At 44.2% G+C, this 26083-nt stretch overlaps 2 protein-coding genes across 4 annotated transcripts in view; one reads left to right on the forward strand and one right to left on the reverse strand.

Moving 5' to 3' along the window:
• TPR (translocated promoter region, nuclear basket protein) overlaps positions 1-7865 on the forward strand; it is a 33479-nt gene extending 25614 nt beyond the window's left edge. Inside the window, exons 41-51 of one of the 3 annotated variants that reach the window (XM_054285697.1) lie at positions 240-371; positions 938-1028; positions 1485-1672; positions 2568-2636; positions 3223-3317; positions 3950-4056; positions 4730-4825; positions 4963-5119; positions 5769-5887; positions 6746-6844; positions 7690-7865. In XM_054285697.1, the coding sequence (XP_054141672.1) occupies positions 240-371; positions 938-1028; positions 1485-1672; positions 2568-2636; positions 3223-3317; positions 3950-4056; positions 4730-4825; positions 4963-5119; positions 5769-5887; positions 6746-6844; positions 7690-7745 (1209 nt within the window). In that variant the 3' untranslated portion in view covers positions 7746-7865. The remainder of the gene's footprint in view (positions 1-239; positions 372-937; positions 1029-1484; positions 1673-2567; positions 2637-3222; positions 3318-3949; positions 4057-4729; positions 4826-4962; positions 5120-5768; positions 5888-6745; positions 6845-7689) is intronic. The other 2 variants (XM_054285699.1, XM_054285700.1) reach the window with 2 other exon arrangements.
• Positions 7866-7919: 54 nt separating this feature from the next.
• Positions 7920-25632, reverse strand: PRG4 (proteoglycan 4). The gene is made up of 11 exons (XM_054285701.1): positions 25536-25632; positions 23157-23279; positions 20981-21100; positions 17600-17695; positions 12279-16121; positions 11347-11433; positions 10785-10924; positions 9970-10126; positions 9229-9408; positions 8973-9098; positions 7920-8043 (listed from the first exon to the last, which is right to left on the reverse strand). The coding sequence occupies exons 1-11, from the start codon at positions 25630-25632 to the stop codon at positions 7940-7942; spliced, it is 5073 nt and encodes a 1690-aa protein (XP_054141676.1). The 3' UTR covers positions 7920-7939.
• Positions 25633-26083: the final 451 nt, after the last annotated feature.

The following is a 26083-nucleotide window of genomic DNA, read 5'->3' on the forward strand; positions in this document are numbered from 1 at the left end:
TTATGTTGCCTGAACTTGCAGTGTTTTAAAGCTACCTGCTAATTCACCTTTTTTCACCACAATTTTTCTTTTATCTTCCTTTATCTGAACCCTCAAGCTTTTCCATCTTCTTTTCTACCCTTGTCCTGTTAAGAGAGAGAGGGGGAGTGTCTGGGTGGGTGTTGATCTGTGCACCACATCCAGCCTGTTCCAATCCCCTTTCTGCATTTCCCTAAGGCTCTTTTACTGTCTCATCACAGGATTATGATGATGAGGAAGAGGAGGATGAGGATGATGATGAAGACACAGGGATGGGAGATGAAGGTGATGACAGCAATGAAGGAACTGGTAGTGCTGATGGCAATGATGGATATGAAGCAGATGATGCTGAGGTGAGATTTGTACATTTCTTTTGTAGCCTGGTAAATTTCTTGCAAAAAATCAGTGCTGTAATACTCACGGTTCTGTTGAAAGAAATTTACCAATACTCATTCACAAATGTGAATGCTTGGAAGAGAAAATCCTGGTATGAATTTATCCCCATAAGTTGAAGGATGATACTGGGTGATGGTAATTTCTTACAACTGATGTTTTCACAAGAAAAATCAACTAGGAATGATTAAGAGGGCTGAATGAAAATACAAAGTACAGGAGCAAGCAGCAAATACTGTAGTTACAAAACTACAGTGAAGCTTTTGAAGAGCTGGATATATTTCACTGTGTTGTTATTAAATGGTGGTAGCTACATTGTTCAGGTTTCTGTATGCACAGGTTCTCAAAACTTCTGAAATCTCATGCAGTTGAATATGCTTACCTAATGCTATAGATACTTAGCGACATCTTTTAAGATTGTCATATATTTGACTTTTTTTACTTTCTGAATACTTTTCTACTGCTTTTATATTCTCTTTGCAACCTATAATTTGTTGAGTCATACTCTGTTTATGTGGGATTTTAGGGTGCTGATGGTACAGATCCTGGAACAGAGACTGAAGAGAGCATGGGAGGAGCTGAAAGCAACCAGAGGGCAGCAGATTCCCAAAACAGTGGTACAGTTATTCCATGTTTCTTCACAGTCTGTGTAGGCAGCGGGAGGGAAATGTAGAAGCTATTTTCCATATGTTAAAATCTGCACTTAAAAGTAAAAATGTCAGTGAAATACTAAAGGCCATTTCAACGTGCAGTGTGGATTCTTTTGAAATGATCTTTTCTGGATTTGTTCTACATTCCTTTGAAAATCCTGCAAGCTCTGGTTGCTGTGGGAACTTGACGGCTCACTGGATTAATCGGTCTCTAAATCAGCACCTGAATAATTAACACTTTGTTTTAGTGCTGCTGTTGTAGCTGCCACAAGTCCTCTTCAGGTGATATTACATAACAATACTGGGCTGTCCGCAGGCTTGCAAGGGAAAATTGAGTTAATTAGTGGCAGAATTGGAAGATTTGCCTTCATGTATTCACCTCAGTTTCTAGGGTTTTCCCAGCCCTGTGTATTTGTGTTGCAGGAGAAGGGAGCACGAGTGCTGCAGAGTCCACGTTTGCCCACGAGAGCCTGCGGGAGCAGCAGCCGTCATCGGCATCGTCCGAGCGCCAGGGCCCGCGGCCCCCGCAGTCCCCACGGAGGCCCCCGCACCCCCTGCCCCCACGGCTCACCATCCACGCCCCTCCCCAGGAGCTGGGGCCCCCAGTGCAGGTACAAACCAGCTCCAGGGCCTCAGGAGACTTGGGGAAAAAATTGCTTTATGGTTTCTTATCAGTAAAATCCATTGGGAAAAATGTTGCCAGCTCTTCAGCATGATGGAAATGGTAGCTGAGCAAAGGAGTTTAGTCATCCTGCAGATGATGGCTGGACAGGGAATGTACAAATCCATCTCCCCCTTAATGCTTTTTATCTTGGAATTCTTATTATATTATACCAGTGCTTAGTCAGTCAGTGGCTGATGATACTTCCACTCAAAAAGCTTTTCTTAGCCAGGTTGTAGCTCAGATTTGAAGGATTTTTATGAGTTGCGTCAGTGTAGAGGGGACAAAGGAATGCTGCCTTTTATTTTCCAAGTTAAACATTTCACAGTCAATGCCTGACCCATGATTATACTTGTTGAAGAACTGTAGTTTTTATAAATTAAAACATCACAACAGGAATTCTTCAAGAATATCCTGACTGAAATGATCCTTTACCATTAACTTTTGTGAGGGATCACAATATTTTTGTGTGCGAGTTTTCTGTATTCAGTAGAGACTTGAGTAGAAGATTACTGTCACTTGCCCAGAATATACACATTGTCCCCCAGAGAGTGCTGGGGCACTGAACAGGTTCCCCAGGGAATGGGCACAGCCCCAAGGCTATCAGAGCTCCAAGAGTGTTTGAACAATGCTCTCAGTCTCTTCCTGGGTTTCTTGGGCCTGTCCTTCATGCAGGGGTTGGACTTGATGATCCTTGTGAGTCCCTTCCAGCTCAGGATCATGTAATTCCATGATTGCCATACTTACTCATTTAGCTGCTATCCTTGGCTCTGACTGAACACTTGTATGTTGATAGAATTCCAGGACTACATTTACACAACTTCCCCTATTTCTTTCCCATAAAGAGAATCCAGATGACTCGAAGACAGTCGGTGGGGCGAGGGCTTCAGCTGACCCCTGGGATAGGTGGAATGGTGAGTGGATCAGAGTCTACTACTAATGCCCTGCTTTGAGGGAACATTCCTGACTCTTGGGGTTACTTTGGTTTTTAAAGAAGCCTGGCTGCTGATTTCAGGGAGGGATAGTCTCTGTAGTCTTGCAGAAAATATCCTACTCCTGTTAATTCCTGTATTAATGGAAGGCAAAGATTAGAAGACTCCCAGGAAACAAAAGGCTTCAAAAGAGGCTTAATTGGTTTTGTCTAAGGTCATTTTATTTACTTATTTTTAGAGTCAGTGGCTGTGTTGCTGGAAAAAACAACAATAAGTTCAGCTTCATCCTAAAGGAACAAGGCTAACTTATGCTGTCTCCATCAGCTAATTTAGAACCTTTATTCAGCTGTATTTGGCAGAACAAATGCAGGTTCAATGAGAGAAAAGAGACTAAGTACCTTCTGTGAGACCAAAGGCATCAGCTTTAGATGTCTGAAATTAAACAAGAATTTTTTTGGAGCTAATCTGTCTTTGTTTTGCTGGACTGTGTGGAAAAATCAACCTTAAACTCAGCTGGTAAAAACTGGAAATACATTGTAGGCTCTCATATCAGTCTCTTTTTTTCCAGCAGCAGCACTTCTTTGATGATGAGGACAGGACAGTTCCAAGCACACCAACTCTTGTAGTTCCACATCGTACAGATGGATTTGCAGAAGCTATTCAGTAAGTAGATGTGAAAAGAAAAAAGAAAAAGAAAGGCTTTTCTCTATTCTTTATTCTATTTCTTTCTATTTTTCAGCAAAATGAAAATAAATTTAAATTAAATTCACTTGTGATGGAAGTAACATGGTAGGTAGTAGGATAGATAATTGCATGTGCAGATAAGTAATTATTGTTTGACTTGTGTGTCATATAACTGATCAGCAGATTAGGAAGTGAATATTCTCCCATGTATTGTAACCTGGTGATTTAAGAAGAGATTAAACAAACAAAAAAGTTCTATCAAATTTCCTTCCTTGTTCTTCCTCCCTCCCCGTTAATATTGCCAGTGAAAGTTGCCTCCATTTCTGGTTTTGGGATGTTCTGGACATGTCCAGCAATCCACTTAAAATTGTGAGAGTTCATAGAATAGATAAGTAAAGAATATTCTCTTCAGGACTGTTGTACTGATTTTGAATGCATTGCTAATAATTTGAGAGCTAATTGCTGTTTATTTAGCAGTAGCTCAGCTGATTTTTGTGGTCAGTGTTAGTTCATTTTGTCTCATGCTTGATTTGTTCTCTTGGTCAGAAAGTTCTCCCCCCTGCCCTGATCTTTGGTGGAGTTGCAGAATTCCTTAAGTTTGTGTTTTCCAGTTCCCCCCAGGTAGCTGGAGTTCCTCGGTTCAGATTTGGGCCCCCTGAAGATATGCCACAAACCAGCTCCAGTCACTCTGATCTTGGGCAGCTGGCATCACAAGGAGGTAAAGCACTTCTGGGCTCTTGTTTCTGTGGGTCTTTGAGTGAAAAAGAGAGAATTCAGTCAACGAAACATAATTCTTCACACAATGCTTCAGGAAATTTTTGAAGTGTGGAAACCTGCAACTCTAAAATAATTGTCAGCAAGGAGACAATAACAGAAATTGAGAAGGTGTTTCCTTCAAGCTGCTACATTTATAGTTGTGTTAGGATTTTGAAATTGAAGGAAATGTTGAAAGAATGGTTTTTAACTTCAATTTTACCATTGTTTGTAGCTTCCCGTAGTGAAACAATAGGGGAAAACATCAAATGCCAAGAAATCTTTGGGCTATATCCTTATCTGCTCAGAGATGCTCAGGCTGTTGTGTTTGTTGTTGGTCTGAATCTGTCCCTTTCCTGGAATCTCTGTTGTCATGGAACAGAAGCTGTTCTCTGAAGAAAGCTCATAGGAAAATAATGCAAGGATGAAAGTTATAAAAACAAGCATTAATATTTTCATCAAGGTGTTACCTTCCAATAAATTATGATCAGCTCTGGCAGTAAGTCAAAACAAAATAACAAAAAATCTGTCTAAATGCAAGTGACTGGATTATATCAAATACCCAGAGGGAAGACATTGGTTAATCCTTTTTTTAGCCACTCATTTGGCTGGATTGTCACTGGAACTTTGTGTTGCAGGTTTAGGGATGTATGAAACCCCACTGTTCCTTGCCCACGAGGAGGAATCAGGGGGTCGTAGTGTCCCCACAACACCGTTACAAGTGGCAGCACCGGGTAAGTGGCAGAGGCTTGCAGAGCGAAGCCGGGAATGATTCCCTGTGGTCAGGGGGAGTGCTGGGCAGCCTGTCCCCGAGCTGCCTGTGCTGTCACAGGCTCTGTGGACAGGGCCTGAGGGTGTCTGTGCTCCCCAGTGACGGTGTTCACAGAGAGTGCCTCAGCCGACGCCTCGGAGCACGCGTCCCAGTCCGTGCCCATGGTCACCACCTCCACTGGCAGCCTGTCCACCACCACCGAGCCCGGCGCCGGCGACGACGCCGATGAGGTCTTCGCAGAGGCAGAGTCTGAGGGGTAAAGCACCACTGTTTTGGCTCACTAGCACTGCTGACATGTTCATTGTCACCCAGGGGCAGCTCAGACAGCGCTTTGTAGTGCTGTGAGGCAGAACAGTCTGAGTCTTCATCCAAAACCAGTGGTTTTCTGCTGATCTTCTCCTTGGGGTTTACAAAATTAATATAAGTCACCAAAAATTTTTTTTTAGTTTTTAAGAATGCAGAGCACTCTGCAGTAGTCAAATACTGATGTTAAAGGCACAGGTTGAAGGATCAGTTTGTAGAATAAAGACTGAGGCATTCCTATGTAATACAGAAAATCACTCCACATGCAAAGCACACATATATGATTAAGTCACCCAGTTAAGACAGTGCATGTACAAAAGATGAAGCACAGGGCTGGAATAAGCAGTTCTTAGTGAACTTTGAAGACAAATAATTTTGTCTTTTACTTTACAAGCACAACTTTTAATACTTATAATAATTGCTATATTTTTTATTATGATGAAGTAAAGATCTGAAAGGGGACAGTTTATAATTTTATGCTATATTTTACTTTTGATTTTCATTGAATCTTTGTGTTCCAAGAGAAAGTGTTTTTTTTCTGGATCTTTCTGAAGCTCTGCAAATATACTTACATGGTTCTCCTCCTCCACCTTCCCTTCTAGCATTACTTCAGAAGCGGGTCTAGAAATCGATAGCCAGCAAGAGGAAGAATCTGTTCAAGCATCTGATGAGTCAGATCTTCCTTCAACTAGTCAGGATCCTCCTTCAAGTTCATCTGCAGGTACAGGATAATCACAGTAATAGATCATACCTTTTCATTAAGAGTGGGAATTCCTTTGTCCAGCGTAGTGGCTGGTAGCCAGGATACACAAAATAAGATAAAACCTTTAGAATCAAAGACTCATTAAATGCTTTGGGGTGGAAGGGATCTTAAAGCCCATGCAGTGCCACCCCTGCCATGGGCAGGGACACCTTCCACTAGCCCAGGTTCCAACCTGGTCTTGGGCACTTCCAGGGGCAGCCACAGCTTCTCTGGGCACCCTGTGCCAGGGCCTTACCACTGTTACAGAGAACAGTTCTTTCCCAATATCCCATCTGACCCTGCCCTCTGGCAGGGGGAAGCCATTCCCTCTTGTGCTGTCCTTACAGGCCATTGTCCCAAGTCCCTCTCCAGCTCTCCTGGAAACCCTTTAGTCACTGGAAGGGGCTCTAAGGTCTCCCCAGATTCTGTAAGAGCAAGATCATATTTTGATGCTTATAGATTCTTTGGTAAACTGTTTTTCCTTGGACCACAGTAACTGGAGTGGGCCAAGTAAGAATAACACTTCAAGGAGCAAACATTACTGATACTTTGGTGATTTATTCACTGGCATATTTGATGTCTTTAAAATATTTTTAATTAAATTGTGAAACAACAATAAGTTAATCTCTAATGAGTTATCAATTAATCCCTTGTATAGAGAGCAAGAGAAATGCAGTTTATTTGTTTTGAAGCTTTTATTTATCTTGGAGGAGAGATCAATAAAATAAGGAAGGCACTTTTATCATTCTAAAGTAAAGAAAGCATAACCCATATCAAACATGTAGAGATGAGAATCTGGCAGGCACAGCCACCCTTTCTTTCTGCCTCTCCCCACAGACACGAGCAGCACTCAGCCCAAGTCCCTGCGCCGTGTCCGGCTGCAGCCCCCGACGCTGAGGACGGGCGTGCGTGGCCGGCAGTTCAACAGGCAGAGGGGTAAGTGCTCCTGGCTGCTCCCAGCCTGGCAGGGAGTGAGTGAGGGACACACAGCCCTGACTCCAGTTTGGTGTGTGACCCTGAGCTCTAGTTTGGGTTTAGTGTGTTAGGCTGAGCAGGTTTCGGACAGGCAAACTTCATTCTGCAGTGGCACCTGGCTCTTGTCAGTAGAGAGAATGTAGAGGGCATTAGATCTTCAAAGTTTTAAAGGAAGGTTCCAGAAGTCTGTTAGGACAGCAGTTTAGAAAATTCTGGTTTTAGTATTAGAGGAGCTTCCATTTGGTACATTAAGGATTCCAGTTATATCAATGTGTACTCATTGAAAAAAAGCTTTATTGGAAGTATTACAGGTTTTCCAGTGTAATGGAGTTAAACCATGGCAAGAAATTATTTTTGCAACTTCTGTACTTTAAAAAAAAGCCTTTGGATTTTGTTTTGTTTTGCATTATTTTAGCATTGTGGAAGACTCAATATTAGCATTGAAATATAGATTAGCTGGTATTAAGGGGAAAAAAATAAGGAGGTGGGACTAGGATAGATTTTCTTCCATCTGTCACCATTTTTTTTAATAACAAGAAGGAGGGACTAACTGATTTCAGATGTGGTAAGAATCCTCTGCTCATTGGCTTGGCTCAGGATCACAAGTCACCCCCAGCCTTTTGCATGACACAGGTGACATGTACATGTGTCACCAGGCTTAGAGGGAGAGAGGGGAAACTTGAACTGTATCAGAAAGGAACCACTCCACTGCCCTGACAATTCCTTAGGGAATGATGAACTATCACCTGTGCAATGGGTGATTAGAAGGGTTTATACTAATGCACTTGTTTTCTTTCCCTGCACAGGTGTAACTCATGCTATGGGAGGCAGAGGAGGCCTGAACAGAGGAAACATTAGTTAAATGAAATGTAAAGGACTTCCAGCTGTATACAAAATGCCAGTTTGCCTGTGATTGCTTAGTGTAATGAAGCCAGAGCCTGAAGCAGCATTTTAATACTTAGAGTTGTGTGCACATATTTCATTGTCTTTTATTAATAAAATTAGAAAAAACATTGACATCCAAATGGCATCTTGATTTAACTCCTCTGCTGTGCATCACTTGCTGGGACAGTTGTACCAGTCTTTGGTTACAGTCTTTCCTGTGAGAGCAGTAACAGGCCGTGCTATTCTTTTGCCAATATCCAAACTGTAGTACCGATCTGAAAGGAAGAGAGGTCAGCATTAAATTCCAGAAACTGCATTTAATTCATGGGAAGAATTCACAAATTCAAGCCTGCATTTTAGTGTCATTTAGGCCTGGATAACAGATTTACTGTTCCATGTGCATGTAAGGAGCTGAGAGGCTCCAACAATAAATTTCTGTCCTCAGCCTTATTTTTCAGGTGTCCTTGGCTGCAGTAAGTTTTGTGGCATTGCTAATAATTAAATCTGTCCCAAGAGCAGGAGAAGGGAAGAATGTTCTTGTGTTGCTAGAGCACAGAAATAGTCTTAAGAATTTGGAAATCAAACTACATCCACAACAATCCTGCACTCAAATACAGAAGTGGGAAGTCCATACTCCCTGAGTGTGAATGGGCCTGTGAGGCTGATTCCTCCAAGGTGAGGAATTGGATCTTACTGACAGGGACTTTAGTAGCCTGTATTTGGGTATAGCTTGTTAGAGCTATTTAGTTTTATGAAAACTGAGGAATGCTTATATGGGATCCTGGCTGGGGGAATGAGTCTACCTAATCTAGGATCATAAATATTTTTTTTGAGGTAAGTCAAATGGTTCATCTCCCTCCCTTTTGTGTTTTGTCAGAAACATAGTTCCATAGAAACCATTGAAAAACTTGCTGTGATCCAAAGACTTCGGTCTATCATTAACATAATCCTTCTTTTAAGGTTTGTCTCTTTACAAGGCTGAACTCCCTGGCAATGCATTCCCCAACTGGCTCCCTTGAACCTCTGTATTTCATTGCTGCACGTTGTCCTGATTTTTAATAGAAACATTTCTTGATTATGGACAGTATTTTAATTCTCAGGACCTTTTAGTAGTGCTGAAAACAGTAGCACAAGTGATAACAGGAGCTTCTTCCCTACCCCGTATCTTTTGAGGTCTGTAGTGATGTGCTTTGGTTTTACTTACTGTAAGAGAAGGCATAGTAGTCGTAGCCATCGGGCTTGTTCTGGTTGGGTATGGAGAGAGTTGAGTGGACAACCTTGGGGAGCCCTCTCCAGTACGTTGTCATTTGGATTTCCTTGCGCAGAACTCCTGCAAGCAAAAGGAGCCCTCCGTGAGGAGCTGTGTCCTCCACAGCCATTAAAACCTTCCAAACACAAGGTTGTGCCAGCACCTACAGAGGTGAAAGCCCCTGTGTAAGAGAGCCTGAGTGTCCCCTTACCAGAGGGGTGGGGGTTGATCCTGACAGTGCGGATGACGGTCGGCATTCGCACCGCACGCTGGAAGCGCCGCCGGATGACAATTCTGGGGACAAAGGCTGGGTATCTGATGGTGACCTGGGGTCTTCTTTGACACTTCTTGGCTGGCTCTTGTCTGTACACGTACTGCTGCATGTTCCCATCTAAAACACACATTTGTTTTGTTAGTTTAAAAAAAAAAAATCCCCCCCCAAAAACACCCAGCTTGATCAGGTATGAAAGTGTCATCATATTCCTATCACATACAAGGAATCAATAACAACATTCTTGTGGTGGCTGTACAGCCCACACACCATTCATGTAAGATAAGGAAATTACTTTAAAATAAGAAATCAGAATAGAGATGGAAATTTCCACACATAGTTATGAACGAGCAAGATTAAAGCCTTCCCTTCTCTAATTAATTTGAGACTAAAATAGCTTTACACCAGATAAAACTTATTTCAATGTTCAGCCACAACAGGGCTGGATTCCTGCATTCTCACCCTTACAGACCTGGTTTAAAATGCACTGAAAGACCTCCAAGTTCTAGTACAAACTTTTTAAAACTTCAGGCTATTTTTGAGCACCTGGAACACTGGCATCATTTGTGTTTCTGTGTTTGAAAGAAATAGGTCTTGGGTCAAGAGAAACTGTTTTATTCCTGATCAAGGCAATTCAAGCCCCTTTTGATGTTCCCTGAACTTCAGGAATACAAGACATACCTCTTTTGATAAAATAAACAGATTCTGGCCTGGTGTTGTATCTTGCCACAGGGAGGGTTGCTACTATTCTCCCACTTAGCCCTGCAAATCCAGTTGCGAGAGGTTTGGGATAGCCATTATCCATAACACCATTAGTGAAGCGCCAGTACAGGGGACCCTGAGCATTTAAGGGAAAAAAAAAAGAGCTTTAGAGGAAGTTAATTCCTGGTTATTCAACTGCAAAACAAACATGAAGAATAATCCATAAACAAGCACTAGTACTTTGATAGCTACATTGTAAATCTGACTGGAATCATTCCTACATCCATACAAATGGGTTAAAACTACAACAACTTCATTAAGTACCTCCTGCAGCCCTTTAACCTTTGAGTAAGTGTATTTTAGAAGATAATTTTTAAGAGAGGGTTACTCAACAAAGGGGTTTCCTTTCTAAATCTCTTAAATTTTCATAGATATAACAAGCAGCTTGAATTCCAGGCCTGAGTGATTTATTGAGAAGTAACTGCACGACAGCTTTAATGCAGCATAGGCACTTCATTAGCATTTTCTTTCAGGTTGGGAAACATACTAGAAATAAATTTAGGCAATCTTTTTCCCCAATATCCAATCTGAACCTCCCCTGGTGCAAACTAAGGCCCTTTCTCATCCTGTTATTGTTGCCTGGGAGCAGAGCCCGACTCCCCCCGGCTGTCCCCTCCTGTCAGGGAGCTGTGCAGAGCCACAAGGTTCCCCTGAGCCTCCTTTTCCCCCAGCTGAGCCTCCCCAGCTGCTCCTCATCAGCCTCGCCCCATCGTGCCGGCCGGGACCACTCCCACCTTGATGAAGAAGGTTTTTCCATCGCAGTTGCACCTGGAGAAGACGGAGTCGATGGGCGAGGGGATGCCCCAGCCGTCGGTGATCCGGCGCGGGTTGGTGGTCGGCGGGCTCCGGCCGTTCAGCAGCCAGTAATAGTGACCTGGAGAGGGGGACAGGCGTGAGGGGCGCCGGGGACAGCGAGGGACATCGCCGTCCTGCCCCGGGGACAGCGAGGGGACAGCGCCGTCCTGTCCCGGGGGACGAGGCTGAGCCGGCCCCATGAGGGATCTGAGGGAACGGACGCGGCTCGGGAGAGTTTCGTGAAGGGTGAGTGGCACCGGGGCGAGTGAGGGAGGAAAAAGAGGAGGAAGAGCGACGGGACAGCTCGAAGAGGAGGAGGAGGTGAAGGTGCAGGTGAAGGATTAGGTTCGGGAAAGGTGAGGGAGAAGGAGGAGGAGGCTGGGGCAGGTGAGGGAGGTGCTCCGGCGCTGTGCGGCGGAAGGAGGAGGGCCGGGGCCGGAGCCGGTATAGGAGGAGCGGGGCCACGCCGGGGCAGGTGGAGGATGTTCGGAGCGCTCTCACCTCGGAAGACGGCCAGGGTGCCATTGGGCAGGGCCACCATGCCGTCCGCTGGCTTGCCGCTGCACAGGTCCTTCTCGTCGTTCCTCTCTGTAAAACACAGCCAGGTGGGTTTAAGGTTCCATAAGAACCGCCTTAGCTTTCCCCTCGGCCCCGCCGGTGGGCCAGGGATTAATTCCTCATAGGGGAAGTGTTCTCGGGAAGATCGGCTCTGGTACTGTGGCCCCGGCAGTGCCGAGTGACCAGGTGTGGGTGTCTTTGCTTATTGCCACATTAGTACCTGTAATTCAGGAAAACACCTACAAGCACCTCGTGTGCTACATGCTCTAGGATTTTATTGTTCCTTTAAGCTACTTTAGCAGCTTCTCTTCCTTCTTACTATTTCTCTAAAAAAAAAAAAAAAAGCATTTATGCTTTTTTTTCAGTTAAATATATATATGCAGTTAAATATGAACGATGAACCTCACTTAGACTGAAATTCAAGTATTTTGCATCTAAACCCCTAGTTTTTTCCCCAAAAATATCTTTCAGTATCTGATTCAAAAATTGCCCAAGAACCTGCAGGCTATGTCTGATTAAAATAAAGAGAAGGCATGAATAAGCTGTGGCAAAAAGCAAGGCAAGAGACTTCTTGTCTCTTTTATATGATATTTTTAGTACATGGCTACAAAATACCAGGTTAGGTACCATGAGGGAGGCTGGATAAGCAGCCTCACTTCTAGCAATTTTTTCATGGGATTTAGAAATTTGTCATCTTTTTCCTTGACTTTTTGTCTGTTTGCATCTTCTACAATAGCAAGCAGAAGGAAGAGAAACTTACAACAAACAATTTTCAGTAGGACCAATTACTGAAACCAATCGTGTTCTAAACTACCTAGAGGATTTCATTAACTCCACAGCTGCTGATGCTTTCGTACCTGCTGGAATGCACTTACCTGGTGTTCCTCCAGGGAACATTGGCAGGTCCTCAACTTGTATTAAAGGCTTGTTTATCTCGGGCTCTTCTTTTGCTGGCAGAGTTTCAGGTTCAGTTGGATGAGGTTCTTCTGCAGCCTCAGTGACCTCCTGGAAATGTATTGTTGGCTTGGATGTCCCATTAGACACAAGATACATTTCTTCTATTGTGTCCTTTTTGTCCCTTGTTGTGGTTTCTTTGGTAACTGTAGTTACCTCTTCTTTGGCAGTACCAGGGGCCTTTTCAGTGACATCTTCCGTTTCTTTTTCAGGTGTGGTGCCCATTTCTTTAATGGTCGTTTCCTCTTTTTTACCAGCTGTTGTCATCTCCACAATAACACAAGCAGCACCTGGGCTCTCTTTGTCTGCTGCTGGCCCAGCCTGCTCAGTGTCTGTAGTTGTCTCTTTTTCTTTTGGTGTTACAGCCTCACTGGGCTGAGGAGTTGAATCTTCCTCGATGGTTGTTACCAGCACAGTGTGACTGGGCAAGGGAGCTGTGGCTGCTGTTGTTGCAGTCTTGGTGTCTGTAGAAGTTGTTTCTGATTCAGTTGCTGCAGTGACAGGATCCTTGGCCGTAGGAGCTGCGTTTGGAACATCATCCATACCTTTAGGAGAATCACCTGGTTTAGCTGTTGTCACAATAGCTACAGTAACTGTGTCTTTCCCAGTTGCAGCTGTGAAAATGTCTTTAAGCAGAGTAGTTCTGTCCTTCTTTGGTGTTGTTGTCTCCTTGATCTCCATTGTGGTATCTGAAAGCATTGTCCCTGCCCCAGTTGTGGGGGAGTCCTTCCCAACTGTTGTGGGTGCAGCACTACTCGGAGAAGCTGTGACTTTAGTGGCCTCAGGGGCTGCAGGGGTGGTTGGGGAGTCAGCATCCTCTACTTCAGGGGTGGGGGGAGAGTCTGCCTTGGTTGTAGGTTCTTCTGCAGTTGTTTCTTCAGGTTTAGGGGTAGTGGGAGAGTCTGCCATTGTTGGCTCCTCTGGGGTTGTCTCTTCTGGTTTAGGAGTTGTTGGCTCCTCTGGGGTTGTCTCTTCTGGTTTAGGAGCTGTGGGCTCCTCTGGGGTCATCTCCTCTGGTTTGGGAGTTGTTGGCTCCTCTGGGGTTGTCTCTTCTGGTTTAGGAGTTGTGGGCTCGTCTGGCGTTGTCTCCTCTGGTTTAGGAGTTGTTGGCTCCTCTGGTTTGGGAGTTGTGGGCTCCTCTGGGGTTGTCTCTTCTGGTTTGGGAGTTGTGGGCTCCTCTGGCGTTGTCTCCTCTGGTTTAGGAGTTGTTGTCTCTTCTGGTTTAGGAGTTGTTGGCTCCTCTGGGGTTGTCTCTTCTGGTTTAGGAGTTGTGGGCTCCTCTGGGGTCGTCTCCTCTGGTTTAGGAGTTGTTGGCTCCTCTGGGGTTGTCTCTTCTCGTTTAGGAGTTGTGGGCTCCTCTGGCGTTGTCTCCTCTGGTTTAGGAGTTGTTGTCTCTTCTGGTTTAGGAGTTGTTGGCTCCTCTGGGGTTGTCTCTTCCGGTTTAGGAGTTGTGGGCTCCTCTGGGGTTGGTGTTGTTGGTTCCTCTGGGGTTGTCTCTTCTGGTGGGGGGGTTGTTTCCTCTGGTGTTGGTGTTGTTGGTTCCTCTGGGGTTGTCTCCTCTGGTTTGGGAGTTGTGGGCTCCTCTGGGGTTGTCTCTTCTGGTTTGGGAGTTGTGGGCTCCTCTGGGGTTGTCTCTTCTGGTTTAGGAGTTGTGGGCTCCTCTGGGGTTGTCTCCTCTGGTTTGGGGGTGGTGGGCTCCTCTGGTGTTGGTGTTGTTGGCTCCTCTGGGGTTGTCTCTTCTGGTTTAGGAGTTGTGGGCTCCTCTGGGGTTGGTGTTGTTGGTTCCTCTGGCGTTGTCTCCTCTGGTGCTGGTGTTGTTTCCTCTGGTGGGGGTGTTGTTGGTTCCTCTGGGGTTGTCTCTTCTGGTGCTGGTGTTGTCGGCTCCTCTGGAGTTGTTTCTTCTGGTGTTGGTGTTGTTGGTTCCTCTGGGGTTGTTGTCTCTTCTGCTGGGGGGGTTGTCTCCTCTGGTGTTGGTGTTGTTGGCTCTTCTGGGGTTGTCTCCTCTGGTGGTGGTGTTGTTATTGGTTCTTCTGGGGTTGTCTCCTCTGGTGCTGGTGTTGTTGGTTCCTCTGGGGTTGTCTCTTCTGGTTTAGGGGTTGTTGGTTCTTCTGGGGTTGTTGTCTCCTCTGGTGGTGGTGTTGTCGGCTCCTCTGGGGTTGTTGTCTCCTCTGGTGTTGGTGTTGTTGGTTCCTCTGGGGTTGTCTCCTCTGCTGTTGGTGTTGTTGGTTCTTCTGGGGTTGTCTCTTCTGGTGTTGGTGTTGTTGGTTCTTCTGCGGTTGTCTCCTCTGGTGGTGGTGGTGTTGTTTCCTCTGGTGGAGGAGTTGTCTCTTCTGGTGTTGGTGTTGTTGGTTCCTCTGGGGTTGTCTCTTCTGGTGCTGGTGTTGTCGGCTCCTCTGGGGTTGTCTCATCTGGTGGAGGGGTTGTTGGTTCCTCTGGGGTTGTCTCCTCTGGTGTTGGTGTTGTTGGTTCCTCTGGGGTTGTTTCCTCTGGTGGTGGTGTTGTTGGTTCCTCTGGGGTTGTCTCCTCTGGTGGTGGTGTTGTTGGTTCTTCTGGGGTTGTTGTCTCCTCTGGTGGGGGAGTTGTTGGTTCCTCTGGGGTTGTTGTCTCCTCTGGTGGTGGTGTTGTTGGTTCCTCTGGGGTTGTTGTCTCCTCTGGTGCTGGTGTTGTTGGTTCCTCTGGGGTTGTTGTCTCCTCTGGTGGGGGAGTTGTTGGTTCCTCTGGGGTTGTTGTCTCCTCTGGTGGTGGTGTTGTTGGTTCTTCTGTGGTTGTCTCTTCTGGTGGAGGGGTTGTTGGTTCCTCTGGGGTTGTTGTCTCCTCTGCTGTTGGTGTTGTTGGTTCCTCTGGGGTTGTCTCCTCTGGTGGTGGTGTTGTTGGTTCCTCTGGGGTTGTCTCCTCTGGTGGTGGTGTTGTTGGTTCTTCTGGGGTTGTTGTCTCCTCTGGTGGGGGAGTTGTTGGTTCCTCTGGGGTTGTTGTCTCCTCTGGTGGTGGTGTTGTTGGTTCCTCTGGGGTTGTTGTCTCCTCTGGTGGGGGAGTTGTTGGTTCCTCTGGGGTTGTTGTCTCCTCTGGTGCTGGTGTTGTTGGTTCCTCTGGGGTTGTTGTCTCCTCTGGTGGGGGAGTTGTTGGTTCCTCTGGGGTTGTTGTCTCCTCTGGTGGTGGTGTTGTTGGTTCCTCTGGGGTTGTCTCTTCTGGTGGAGGGGTTGTTGGTTCCTCTGGGGTTGTTGTCTCCTCTGCTGTTGGTGTTGTTGGTTCCTCTGGGGTTGTTTCCTCTGGTGCTGGTGTTGTTGGTTCTTCTGGGGTTGTCTCCTCTGGTGGTGGTGTTGTTGGTTCTTCTGGGGTTGTTGTCTCCTCTGGTGCTGGTGTTGTTGGTTCCTCTGGGGTTGTTGTCTCCTCTGGTGGGGGAGTTGTTGGTTCCTCTGGGGTTGTTGTCTCCTCTGGTGGGGGAGTTGTTGGTTCCTCTGGGGTTGTTGTCTCCTCTGGTGGTGGTGTTGTTGGTTCCTCTGGGGTTGTCTCCTCAGGCGTGGGGCTGGTGGGAGGCTCGCTGTCGGTTGCTGCCGCCTCGGTGGCGTCAGGGGTTGGGTCCTGTGTTGGGGGCAGGTCGGTTGGGTCCATTTCAGTCACTGGCTCCTCTGTGGCATCAGGGGTCACATCTTCTGTTGTATCTGGAGTGGGAGGCTCAGCTTCGGTCGCTGGTTCCTCTGTGGCCTCAGGGGTTGACCCTGCAGGTTCTGTGGTTGGGGCAGGAGTGGTCACTGGGATTTCAGGATCTACAGAACAAATACAAATTCGGTTCAGCCATTGGAATTGCCATGCAGGTAGGTATTGCCTATAATTGTATTACACCCATGAGCTATAGGTGCTTCCTTTGGAATAGCAAGTCCTTTTTTAACTGCCAAACTCACCTGGCCCAGGTGAAATGGGAGTTCCTTTTGTGTGCATGGGACTTTGCAGCACTCAGCTCAGTTTTAGGTGATCCCTTTTGGCCAACTTGGTGCTGCCCCAGGTTCAGGGTTTAGTTTGGTGCTTGTAGGAGCTGCCTGGGGTTTCCTGCTGCTTTCATGGAAAGGAAGCCACTTTGAAAAATAGTCCTTCTAACAGAACACTTCCCTTCTCAGTCTGTAATTTTGATTTATTCCACTGCCCTACATTATAACCTAGTCTGCACCAACAACCTGGAGGTAGGGAAGTAGGATGAAAGTCATTCCTGAACACAGAGCCCTGAATGCATGTTCTGCTGTATCTTTGTTCCTTGGGTTGTTTTCCTCATTGTGATGTATGGATTTAAGGCTCTCCTTACTTGTATTTATAGTTACATTGATATGAGTCAAATTGTTATTCAGCAAGAAGAACAGTAAATGCTTCTGTATTTCAATCTCTCCCTAAGTATTCTCTCTGAGATTTTGCAGATTAGTTCTGCAATCAGAAATGATGTGTGTTTAGTATGAGCAGAACATTGCAGAGTAGGTTTCACTCCCAACCCATGTATCTGAAATGGGGGGATCCTGTTAATGGTTATTTGAATTCCCCTAATTTTCTTTCATTTAACCCACTATAAGGTTTTTAGGGTTTTTGGAGGGTTCTTTTTTGGTGTTTGGTTTGGTTGGGGTTTTTTTGTTTGTTTGTTTTTTTTTTTTTGTAATAGGAAATTGGAACAGCAGAAAAAAAGTACTCCAAATCTAAAACAAAAAAGAAGAAGCGGGTGGAGGATTAAAATATTGACTGACTTCTAGTGTCTTTTCAATTGTGCTTCAATTTCAAACTGGCCTCCTGAGTTATCACTTCAAATGCTGGAACACATTACCAAAGAACACAGGAAAGCAGCATATTTTCCAGTCAGAATAAATAAATAAATGTGTTCTCTGAAGCAGCATAAGGCTGGCTTGATTGAAGCTAAAGGAGCTTGCTAGGACATTTTCCTGTGCTGCCAGTTCACCACTGTCCCACCCTTCCTGTTCCAGCCGTGGATGCTGTCCAAGACTGACAATGGTCTGTACCCTGTGTTTGGAGGATGTGTGACAATCCAATAGAGACACGGGAGACATCACCTCTCTGCACCATCTGTGCTGAGTGAACTCTCCAAAGTCCTGAGGGCTTGGTGAGGTAATCAGTTTATAAACCAAGTGCTTCCAAGCTTGCTAACTGTCTGGTAATGTCTAGGATCAGCTTTCTATTTCCAGAGCAGGAAAATGGTCTTTAATTTTCCTTCAGCTAACACCCATCCTGGTGCATCCATATACTTGCCTACCTTCCACAGCTTCCTCTGGTGACTCTTCCTCGTCTGTGGAGGACCTTTTAGATTTGTTGTCTGGAGGAGTCTCCGGGGTTGGCTTTTCTGTGTGTGCTGAAAGAGAGAAGTGCTCCCATTAACAGATTATTTTAACTTTATAGGTGCTTGGTATCAGCTGTATAAGAGTGATTACAAAATTTCAGTGACCCTCTTCCACTTAAAACTAAGTTTCTTTTCATTTACAGGATAATTTACACAATTATTTGTGTGAAAAAGAGCAAAAATACCCTTTTGATCCTGAAGTGTTTCATCACAGATAGAAACAATATTTTTCACAGAAGTTTGAGGTGAGGCATTTATTAGCTAATGGTAATTTTGAGGTGGGAAAATAACTGAATTCTGAGCAGACCTCTATGTTCTGAAAATTTGTCTTATTTTTTATTCACTACAAATGACTTTTTACTACTTGACTTTCACTAAAGATAACTAACTCTAATGGAAATAGGAGAGCTGTCACATTAGCAAAGAATTTACATTGATAATCCACTTGCAGCTCTTCAGATGTGATAATTCTACACTAGTGATTGTTTTGGGGAGACTTTTTTAAAAGAAATGGTTTCCTTGAAGGAGACAGGAGCTACAAAGCAGGCATGGACCAAGGAAACAACATGGGTATTAAGCTAACTTCTAGTAGGATGAGTTTTAGGAGAAATAGGAGGTTGTGTTCAGGTTTTTCAGCTCTGAAGAGTGAATGGAAATTCAATTGCATCCTAAGAGCCAGATAATATTTTGTAATTAATTGTCGGCCAAATTGTACAATTGGAAATTAGCTGCTGGCATAGCCTTGTAGAAGGAACTTGTTAGTTGTGAAGGAAATGTGCTGGAGCTCAGGGAACTGGCCAAATTATTTTGATCCAGCCAAGGGAGCTGGTAACTGCCAGAGGTGTGTGTAATCAGCTTTTTACAAAAGGAATGGGATTTTTGTCTCCAAGGGATGACCATGGTGTCAAAAGATTTACTTTCACAATGAGCTAGTGCTCAAAGCAAGGAAGGTCAGGTATTGCACCATATCCTGAAACGTTTATTGAGGAAGAGAGAGAAATTGTTATAGTTGAAGCTGAATGACTCCTTTGGAAGCCAATTTTTGGGGAGGGGAACGTTTTGGTTATGTGTGTACATGTATTCATGGATTACAGAGCTTCAGGAGAACAGGGAAGTTAACACTGAGCTCTGGATATGCATCAAACACTTGCCTTTACTGTACAGAAAAAAATGTTCAGAGGATGCTAAAACAGCAATTTTTTTCCAAGAGGTTTAACAGATTTCTCAGTTATTCACATATAACATAAATAGTAAAATACTGAGTACAGTGGTTTGGGGGATTTCTGCTGGATTTTTTGACAAAAAATTATAGCACAGTTTAGTACAATACAGAACAAATTCTTTAATATTAGGAACAGTTGATTAATTCTTCATTCTATTTTAACTGAAGAAGTGAAATGGTTTAAGAGTGTTTGTGAGTGTTTGGATGTGATAAACTCAGCAGAAAGAGGGAAATATTAAGCAGCCTCATAAGCAGCAAATTCACCTCAATATGCTTCCAAGACATTTCTCTAGACACTCATTCAAAAATGCTGGATACAGAATCTATTTCAGCCTAAATTACTGTGCAGTTGTGTGGCCAAGCCACTACCCCAGCACTTGGGGAGCACTTGGGTGAAGAGAACCAAATGATAATTGTGACTTGTGTTGTGTGTCATGCTGCAGGCTTTGGGAATTGGCTGCCTTGGAGGTGGGCTGCTCTGTGGATGCAGTGACCTCGTGCCAAGCCATATTTGTCAAGTGTGTTGACAGAAATTAATTTAGGTCTGTAGGTACCCGAAAGTTTCAGGACATGATGGAATTAAACATATTCTGTTGGGTTTTCTTAGAGTTCATTTGCTGGTGTCCTTAAAGCTACATGAGGGCGGGACTGCACCTCCAGATCTGTGCCTTTGTGCTCAGCTGAAACCCCACCAGGCTCTGCAGAAAAGGACAGAAAAGAAGTGACTGATTCTGCCCTGGACTGAACTTGCAGCTTAAAGGTAAAATGTGTGTTTGCTTAAATATTTTCTTGCTACACTGTGAACATGTGACATCCAGTTCCTCTCTTGTGCCCCACAAGATGGGTTTCTGTGTTGGGCTGCTCCTCTCACATTCGATTTGAGATGGGGAGAATCTAAGATGTGCATCTCTAATATGCTGCCAGTGACTGCTTATGGTGGAGTGATCTGGAGGTCCAGGTAGTGCTATCCTAAGGCACAGAGTAGCCATTTCCCACTTTTGGATGGGGGAGGATTTTAAGGGGGTTGAACCTTCCGCCTTGTTTTTATAAGAGGAACTCAGCATTTTACTGCAATTCATTTATTCATCTGCCTAGTGGAAAAGGCCCTGGGTGTGCTGGTGCTAAATGTGAGCCAGGTGTGCCCAGGTGGAGCAGAGGCCAGTGGCCCCTGGGCTGTGCCAGCCCTGGTGTGGGCACAGGCCCAGGGCAGTGGCTGTGCCCTGTGCTGGCCCTGCTGAGGGACCTCGAGTGCTGTGTCCAGTTCTGGCCCTCGTGGCCAGAGAGACCTTGAGGGGCTGGAGCGTGTCCAGGGAAGGAAACAGAGCTGGGGAAGGGTCTGGAGCACCAGGAGGGGCTGAGGGAGCTGGGAAAGGGGCTCAGCCTGGAGCAAAGGAGGCTCAGGGGGGACCTTGTGGCTCTGCACAGCTCCTGACAGGAGGGGACAGCCGGGGGGGTTGGGCTGTGCTCCCAGGGACCGGGACAGGACAAGAGGAAATGACCCCTAGGAGCACCAGGGGAGGTTTGAGATCCCAGGCTGCCCAGGGCAGGAGTGGTGTCCCCATCCCTGGAGGGATTTAAAAGCTGTGTGAATGTGGCACTTGGGGACATATTTTAGTGGTGGCCTTGGCAGTGCTGGGGGAACGGTTGGATACAATGATCTCAAAAGGTCTTTTCCGACCAAATCTGTTGTGATTACCCAGCTTCTCTCACTGAATACTATTATTGATGTGCAGACTTTATCTTTACATGTGGTATTCTGAGTAAGGGCTCTGACAGCATGGCTGGTGCCAAAAGAGCCTAATGTAAAATACGACTTTAACCTCAGAATTCACATCTTGGTGATGACTTCCAGGATATCTACCTGTATGTTTCCATAAAGTGCTCATGCTTGAGAAGTTGGCCAATTTGTTTGTGAAATTAGGTTTTGTTGTTTTTGTTCTATTTTCTTTTGTTTGGTTTTGTTTGTTTTGTTCTATTTTCTGTTTTTCAGTTCACCAAAGCCCACACAGTTTTGTTCATGGTACAGCACCTCTGCTTAAACATGTTTTTGAGAAACAGATGGAGAAGTGTCTTACCCTCTTTACAGTACTTGGCGTAGTCTGGGCAGCATTTTCCGTACCGCTCGCAGTCGGCGTCGCAGTCGCACTCGCGGCCCCTCTCGAAGGCCTCGAAGCAGCGTCCCTCGCAGGAGGCGGCTGCAGGGACACAGAGCACAGTCAGGCTTTGGGCCAGCCCACCTGCAACGCTGGGACCTCTCTACAGTGAAGTCATTGGCTCGAGCTGTGCCAAGAGCAGCTCCAGAAAATCAGGCGCTTATCCTGGTCTGGTCCAGGCTTTGTCTGTGATGGGGTTTGGATCAGGCAGTGCCACCAGAAGGGCACAGTGCCATTGGACTGACAGTGTGATAAAACATGACTGCCACGTTCACTTTAGCCAGGTCCCACCGTAGGAGGCTTTTGCTTCCCCAGCCACAGAGTGGTGATCTCAAGAGTGATATTTAAATTCTGGGCTGGGTTTGCAGGAAGATGTTCACCAGGGTATCCCTTTGCAACAAGAACAATGTGTCTACCAAAGCATTTCTGAAAAATAATTCACCTAATTAGGTCACAACCAAGTGTACCTGGTGTGTCCAGGCAAGCACTGCAACCTAATTGTGTGAACAGGTTAGCCAAGTTACCCCAAGAGACCAGTTTTGAACTGTTTAATACAGTTCTTAAATTATTAATACTAAAGGACTATATAACATGTTTTGACATGATCAATAACCACATGATTTTAATATTTAATGTTGGTTAACTTCTGAAACTTCACTGACCAAACTGCTATTTCATATCAAGTAATGACCACGTTGTGTTAGAAAGAGTGTGCACAGCTATTAGACTTCAGAAAAAGCACTTTCTCTACATATGTCTTTATTGAAGTCATTGTCTCTGTGGCACACAAGGCATAAAATCATGTTATGCAGTTAAATCACTATCAAGAAAAATTAGGATTGCTGTATAGGCAGATTCTGAACATCTTTGGATTAGTGCAGTTGTGGAATCAGTGCTGATGCCAGTGGATCCATCCCACATGCACAGGTGAGAATTATTTTTATTATCTTAGGGAAATTTTTATTCATAAATAATGTCTGGCATTTCTGTCATTTAGTCAGTGTTGATTCCACACTAGCTGGACAACAGTCTTAAGCGAGACAGCCTGCATCCTTTCAGGATGGCACCTCCTTTGCTTGCCTGGACTCACTGATTTAGAATAGAACAGAGAAGACTTCCTCTAGCCTTAACTTTTTGGTTAAATGTTGTGCAGAAGCCAGAATACCTTTAGAATCTGACCCACAATGAATAAATAGCCTCCATAATTAAAATGCCTCACTCTGCATCTTCAACTGTGAGAAATGCTGATGTCCCCCCCACAAAGCAAAATGAGGATGGGGGAGACTGAAAGGCAAAGTGTCCCCAGTGTGTGTCAGGGCAGCAGAACTGGAATTTTAGGGAATGCTAGGTCTGCATTTTGGACAACACTCAGCGGTGTTGGTGGTTCTGAGTATTTGTTAGTCCTGTAATCCTACTGGAACCACAGTGTAGTGTAACAAACTACTGTTATCCAAATCACTGACATTTCTGACGCTGGTGATTGCTAAGAAAATGTCTTTAATGCTCATTAAAGCAATAATCTGTTTTTATTTACATTGTGCAGTTTTCCCTATAAATAAAGCATAAATTAATACTCATCCAAACACCTTTTCCAGCAGACTCTGGACATGGTTCTGATCTAGATTCAATTTCTGTCTATGGAAGGACACCCTGGCTAGGAAGGCACCTAATCCCTGCTGTGGATTAGACCCCACAGCATCCACACTTCTTAAATTTGAATTGGAATATGTCAGAATTTCTTTCTGCAAAAACCTGAATTGGCTTTTACCACTTTTTTCTTTGTATAGGAGACAGACACATACAGTACAATGCACTAAGGAGTAGAAAACAAACAAAACACACAGTTTTGCCAATCTTGCCTAGTTCTGCTTTTGTCAAAAGCAAAATTCTTTGCTTGGCAATAATCTGTGGATACACAATTTTCTTTGGATTGCAAGAGGTTATCCTGAATATTTGAGGGGAACAACAATACATGTATGAGGTGGAACAAGGACACAGCAAACCAACAGACATTTAAGCATTCAGAGGAGACACTGGTGTGGTAGGGAGCTGGGAGGGGAATTTTGAGGAGAGGAACTGGCTGTGTTTGGGAACTTACCCACTGTGCAGACTTTCCTGAAGTCAGGGCAGCACTCCATGTAGTGGTGACAGTTAAAATCACACTGGCAGTCATGCTCTCTAGAATACCCTGCCCCACATCTCCCTGTACAGCTCGATACATCTAAAATCACACAACACTGGTGTAAGCATTGCCCAACCACAATGGTCCCTAAGGTAATGCTGAATGGAAAAGGACTAAAGTTTCTCTCCTTTTTTCCTACAGAATGTGGTTTCTACACTCAGTACTGCAGAAGTTGAGGGCCTGGTGTGACTCCTCCTGAAGGTGTGGGGAGCAGAGGTTTGCTCTGTGCCAGCTTGAGGACCAGCAGCAGCACATGTTCAGGTTAGAGGGGTCTTCCACTGAGCTAACTTAACCCTTTTTGTCTGGAAACTAAGGAATCCTTGAGGATTGGTTCTGTAGTATGACCAGAGGCTTCCAAACTAGCCCCTTAGACAGTATATCAGCTTTGCTGATTTACTTTTCAGTTTGATTCACCTTCTGTATGATAATAAGTGTGCATCTCCACATCCATACCTGACAGACCCCCTTGGTGTCTGATTTTTATTGTTGGTAATGCTGTTCCTAATAACCCATCTAATCAGGCTGGCTTGTAAACTGGAGAACACTGTCATAATAAATACAGGTCCCTGAAACCATTTTTATTGGAAGTTTCAAAATCTGCCTACTCCCTACACTATATTTTTTCCCTGATGTCAGGGAAGAATTTGGTATCAGCTCTCAGGTTAAGAACAGTTGGCATCTAGCTCTGTAACTCCTATGAAGTACATTTTGTTAATTAGAAGATTATGTACTAGCAAACTAACAGAAAAGCTCATCCCATAATGGCTTTTCTGCCAGACTGCTGGGAAATGGTGCAGATAACAGGTGGTAAAACAAGACAGCAGGAGTGTCTTGCTTTAACCTGTGAGCACTCCAGCTCAGCAGTGCTTTGCTACCTTCTGCTGCCAAATCAGATATTCACCCTGCAACCCTCCCCTACATCTGTGAAATCTCTGAAAACACAACAAGTAAACAGCTTCTTCTGGACATGAAACATGCAGGACCACAAGTGAAGCATCCCTAAATACAAACAAAGAAGCTGAACAATCAGCAAGCCCAAACAGATAATCAGCTGAAACATTGAGGAACAACAAGGAAATAACATGTAATACAACACAACACCAAAGACAATTGCTAACAACACACACTCCATGTGTGTGTGTCTGAAGGAAGAGCATGGCATAACAAATATCATATCTATTACATATACAGTGATTCTCAGACAGTACTTGTAATGCTTGTTATCACTTTGCCACAAATAGAAAAGTGGATCCAAGGGATAACTGGAGACATTAATGGACTTGAGTTACTGGGCTATTAATACAGCAGTTGAAAAGACAAAATGGACATCTTCCTTTATGGATATATGCCCAATATATTGAACCCTTGTTCCTTTATGGAAGGAAAATAAGTCCAATAGTTATATGGATAATATGTAGTAGTCCAGTAGTTGCACCTCTTCATTAATTTGTTTCTTTTAAATTTATGACTTGTAAGTAATGGAGTTACTTGTAAGGAAAGTGCCTGAATGGTCCTGGTTGCTGTTGGCAAAAGTCTTGATTTTTGCTGAAACTGGTGGGAAGGCATCACTTATCAAGGGGTCAGTGTAAGGTTACATCTGGCATGGGGTGTGCCCTGAGGAACTTCTCGGATACATGACATTGTGCTTTCTGCTATCAAGTAGTAATAAATCATTTTCTACCAGCAAGTAATACCTAGTGTCATCTCCCTGAAAATTTGAGAGCTATTAGAGAACTGCAACAGCTCAGGATTTGCGAGGGGGCACGTTCTGCTTCACCATAACAGTGTTACTTTAGTAAGGAATCAATTATAGAGCTATCATTAGACAAATAATTCCCCAAATTTGCCTCACTGCTATAAGAATGGTGCATTTAATGGGAAAGCACTTAGCAAGGTAGAGGCATTTCTTTCCCTGAGCTTGTTGAAATATTTCTAGCCAGCCTTTGTGGATATTCTCATGTTAGATTCTTTCTAAATCAAACTGCAAATCACTCGGGCTAAATACATCAGTATGAGGGCAAGAGTCTCTGTAGGCTGTCTACAGAAAAAGTAATAGATTCATACACATTTCGCTTTACCTTTATATTTCTGTTATTCCTCAAAAAAAGAGGACCATGCTACACTAAAATTTATTTATGAAAATATTCAGTGATGATAAAACTGAATCATATTTCCTATCTGAATAAAGTTCTAGAGCTTTGTAGTATTTTTATGAAGTTGCATTTGAAATATTCTTAATGTGTGTCAGGCACACACTCCTAGACACCCTCCCTTCATCTTTGTGTGTTACAGTACCTTGAGAAGACACCTCTGGAATCAAGGACAGTGAAAGAACCACCAGGGATATGCATAATATGTTCCATATGATCATAACTTTCAAGTACGACATCATTCCTAAAAAGAAATAATCTTACATCACTATCTGCAATTCACTTAATTCATAATTTTTAAAATGCTGCGCATATCTTTATATATAAAGACTAGCTTGATAAAAATGTAAAATAAATAATAAAACCGTTCAAGAGAAAAATCGCTATTTTAGAATTGCTCCATAAATTCCCTCTTGATTATTAGTCAATTAGCCATTAAATTCTGTAATAAGACTATAGAAATTCATTATGAACAAGTAATAGAAATAAATTTTTGCAGAATTCTATTACATGAAGACTACATTCGCAGTTGTTTTCTAACATGGGTACACTTCAGCAAAATGTTTAAAGTTATAATACTGATAAATGAAAATCTGTAATAAAACCAAATACTGACAGAATATTAGTTATTCAGCAACAGAATTCTATAAACCATAACCTAACATTGAAATATGTCAAATGTCAAATAGGCTA

This window comes from Melozone crissalis, unplaced genomic scaffold, assembly GCF_028551555.1.
Source record: "Melozone crissalis strain CALT ecotype California unplaced genomic scaffold, PUWL_Pcris_2 ptg000045l_1, whole genome shotgun sequence".
NCBI classification, from domain to species: Eukaryota; Metazoa; Chordata; class Aves; order Passeriformes; family Passerellidae; genus Melozone; species Melozone crissalis.

What these genes read in the sequence shown, in the direction of transcription:
- PRG4 (XM_054285701.1), bottom strand. Translation starts at nt 25,632, where the DNA reads ATGATGTCGTACTTGAAAGTTATGATCATATGGAACATATTATGCATA. An exon ending in GTTCCCTGGAGGAACACCAG is followed by an intron (nt 11,434 to 12,278) that starts GTAAGTGCATTC and finishes TGTGTTTTACAG; the next exon opens with AGAGGAACGACGAGAAGGAC. An exon ending in CTACTATGCCTTCTCTTACA is followed by an intron (nt 8,044 to 8,972) that starts GTAAGTAAAACC and finishes TCTTCCTTTCAG; the next exon opens with ATCGGTACTACAGTTTGGAT.